Source organism: Trypanosoma equiperdum, assembly GCF_001457755.1.
Source record: "Trypanosoma equiperdum strain OVI genome assembly, contig: ctg_1109, whole genome shotgun sequence".
NCBI lineage: Eukaryota > Euglenozoa > Kinetoplastea > Trypanosomatida > Trypanosomatidae > Trypanosoma > Trypanosoma equiperdum.
In genome coordinates, this window is record NW_027123071.1 from 16,729 (window position 1) to 20,151 (window position 3,423).

Below are 3,423 nucleotides of genomic sequence, written 5' to 3' on the forward strand. Positions count from 1 at the left end.
GTTGCTACTCTTATTATAATATTAGTCTAGACACACTCACACGTTTTTATTATGATGATAATTTTTATTCTTACTGTTGTTATTATAACCTTAAAGTACTTCCAATATCCATAAAATAAGCAAAGAAGTCCGATTCGAAAAATTTCAGAATAGCACTCATTTTTCATTCCCTATCACACACTGCTTTGCATCCATAAGCTACTATCATATACATTTAATAAAGTTCTACAGTCTTAAAATCCTCATAATTTTCTACAATTTCAACAATTTCAAGAAATAGTGTTAAAACATATCAAATTTCGAAAAGTTCAGAAAAATTATCAATTTTTCTCTAGAAAGAAAATTTTATAAACTTCATAAAATGAAGCAAATATCCTTACAATTCTAAAATAATACCAAATACGTAAAATCAGCATCCATACTCAGAAATAATTTCTTATTGACGAGAAAACTGGAGTCTTTGCAAGTTTCGCTCTCCCACTTACAATCTGGAGATTTACAATCTTTCTCCGGTTTCTCTTTGCATTTATCTGCTGTTGTGTTAGCCAGTCCTTTTTGAGGTTGTGCTTCAGGGACTCCATTTGTAGCGGCTTTGGTCGCATTATATTTGCGCTTTTTAGTTGCATCACCTTCTGTTTCATAACTGCATTCATTTTCTTTGTTTTATGTTTCTGCCGTAACTATTTGATTGCATTTGTTAGTCGGTTGAGTCCCCTGGTTGCCTTTGTGGTTGACATTGTCGATGCGTGTCTGACCGGCTGTTGGAGGTGTGATCTTCTGTAGCAGTCCTGTTGCATAGGCTTTATTTTTGGCCACAGCAAGTTGCTGTTCGAGTGCTGTCTCTTCTGCGATCGCTGCTTCTTGTCGTTGCAGCTCGTCGTGGAGAGTTAGCAACTTCTGGGCCGAGGGGATCGCTGCAAAATTCTTGCGGGTAGTGCCGTCATAGCCGCTGCACTTTATTCATATACCACCGTTTTTGCTGCCGTCGCAGCTGCTGCCCGCTTCGAGTGCTCCCAGGTAGGCATCGCTGCCTATTTTCCTTATCAGGGTTTGGATTTCGTTTATGAAACCCATTAATAGGGTTGATGTTAGGCGTGTCTTTTTCAGGCCGGTGCAGTGCTTTACTATTTCATCGAATCCTTATTTGGTCATGATGTTAGTGCTTGATGTCCACTTCTGAGCCTGTGTCTGGCTGCGGACGCAAACTTTTTCTTCGTTGGAGCTGTCTTGTCCGCAGATACAGTAAATAGCAACTGCGATGGTATCTGTCTTTTTCCCGCTTCCTAGGCCGACGCATATCGGTTCCCTTGCTTGTGTATCCAGACCGTCATATTTTTTTGCTGAGGGGAAGTCTGGTGTGGTTGCTTGTTTGTCTCCGTATATAGTTTCGTTTAGGGCCGCTTTAACGGTGGCAGCCGCGTGATTTTTGCTTACGCTCTCTTTTTCGACAATTTTTTGTGTTGGTAATCGCGCCACTGCTTCCATTTGCGCTACAGTCGCTTTGGCCGCTGTCTTTTTCACTGGAGCTAGGGTCGCGAAGTCGCTGCTTCTTATCTCTGCTGTTGAGCCTTCCGCGACTAATTTTTCTGCGGCTGCTTCCCACTTTGTCCAACATTTTTTTTCAGTTTGTGGGGTCTGCTGTATCCGGCGGAAGCTCTTTTGTCCACTCTTTTTTCGCCCCGTCTTTGCTATACCGCCTCTGCCACGAGATTTCTGCTAAGCTCATGTTAAGGGCCAGGATGTCCCCTTCCAGGGCAGCCGTCTGATCCGGAAATTGGTTAATAGTGAATTCCGAGCGTGCAAGATCGAGAATGGCGGACAATGCAGCAAATTCCTGCTCGTTTCTTCCCGCCGGTATGTTGCCTCTTGCTTGCTCTGCCGTTAGTGCTAAGGCCAGCAGCGCTGTCACTGCCGCCGTCGCTTGGGGCGTCACTTAGGCTTTCGTTTTTTGTTTTACCTGCTTTACAGTTGTCCCCGGCGTAGTTGTTCGGCGCTATACTTGGTTAACAGTTGTTTACTGCCGATTGCAGGTGCTTTCGCCGGGACTTCCTTGTGCAATCTAGGAAGCACGGAAGAAAAACAATTATGGTTGGTCCTGTTTGTAGCTACAAGTCTTATTTAGACCATCTTGTTCAATAGCCGTATGGATTTGTTGTTCTGCTACGTTAAATTGCATTTTGGTATCTGCTTAGCTGAAGTTAGTGGTTCGCGCACCGTTATTGACGATGTTCCGCGCGTTAGTGGCCGCCGCGGTGGTATGGTGTGTGCGTTGGTTGTATAAATTGCTTTGGGTTGTACCGTTGCAGTCAGCTCGAAAAGAGGGTAAATTGTAGGCATTTATATTCCCTTTTTTAAAAAAAGTTGCTACATTCGTCGTTGACGCTTCCGAAATAGGGACAAATCATCTTTCTTTATCTTTGCCCCATCCACGGTTTTTCCATTCTCATACCCTTCTAAAAAACCACATTCAATCTATCTGTCGCTACTGACTTCGTCTTGTCGATTAAGAGAGGAATATATCATAAATTTAAAATATCATTCGGAACAATTATCTATACATTAGCACATATCCATTTTGTGAGAAATATAGAGCACAATCTCCTCTTCCTATATCATTTTCTTCCGTGCTAAGCTACTACGTATTCTGTAGTTTTACTATGCATTTTCTTTCCCTCTTTGTCATCTCTGTCACTACTTGTACGAATGACATAAAAAATTATTTAGACTGTTTACTACATTCTCTCTGTCCCTCATTGGCCCATCAATTATCTTCTTGTATAATGATTGCCATTCTCCCGCTCATTTATATAACTGAGTACGTTCCATCTTCCTCGTTCCTTAACTTACTTATGTTGCACCTTTACCATTGTTTTAAGTTCTTATATTTTTCTCATCCACTTAGTTTTCAGCTCTATAGTCATTATAATATTATTATATACACACTCCAAAAAACTCCCCTATTATTATTATTAATATTATTATTATCATCATCATTATTACTGTTACTATTATAACCCCCAAAATATCTATAAGCTAAAAAAGTCAACTAAACGAAATTATAAAACCACTAACTTTTAACACCTATCCACCATATTACTATGCACCCATAAGCTGCAGTCATGCGCATTTTCTAAAATTTTTCACATTTTAAAAACAAAATAATATTTACTAATCGTACATTTTTAGCAAAAAGTGTTAAAATATATCAAATTTAGTCTTTTTAAATTTAAATCAAAGCAGTAAATTTCATAAAATTCAGGAAAACTCCTTTGAATACTCAAATGCCACAAAAAAAGCAGCAGGCATACTCAGGGCCAATTTCTCATTAAGGAGAGTGCTTGAATCTTTGCACTCTTTTTCTGGTTTACCTTTATATTGGCCACAATTTGGACCTGTTCCTGCTCCTGTTCCTGCTCCTGTTCC

The 3,423-nt window shown here is 40.1% G+C and overlaps 1 pseudogene across 1 annotated transcript; it reads right to left on the reverse strand.

The window, feature by feature from the left end:
* Positions 1 to 411: 411 nt before the first annotated feature.
* Positions 412 to 1,933, reverse strand: TEOVI_000626700:pseudogene (annotated as a pseudogene). Its single transcript is given in 2 exon segments — positions 412 to 1,623; positions 1,625 to 1,933. Coding segments are annotated over 2 exon segments (1,521 nt in total).
* Positions 1,934 to 3,423: the final 1,490 nt, after the last annotated feature.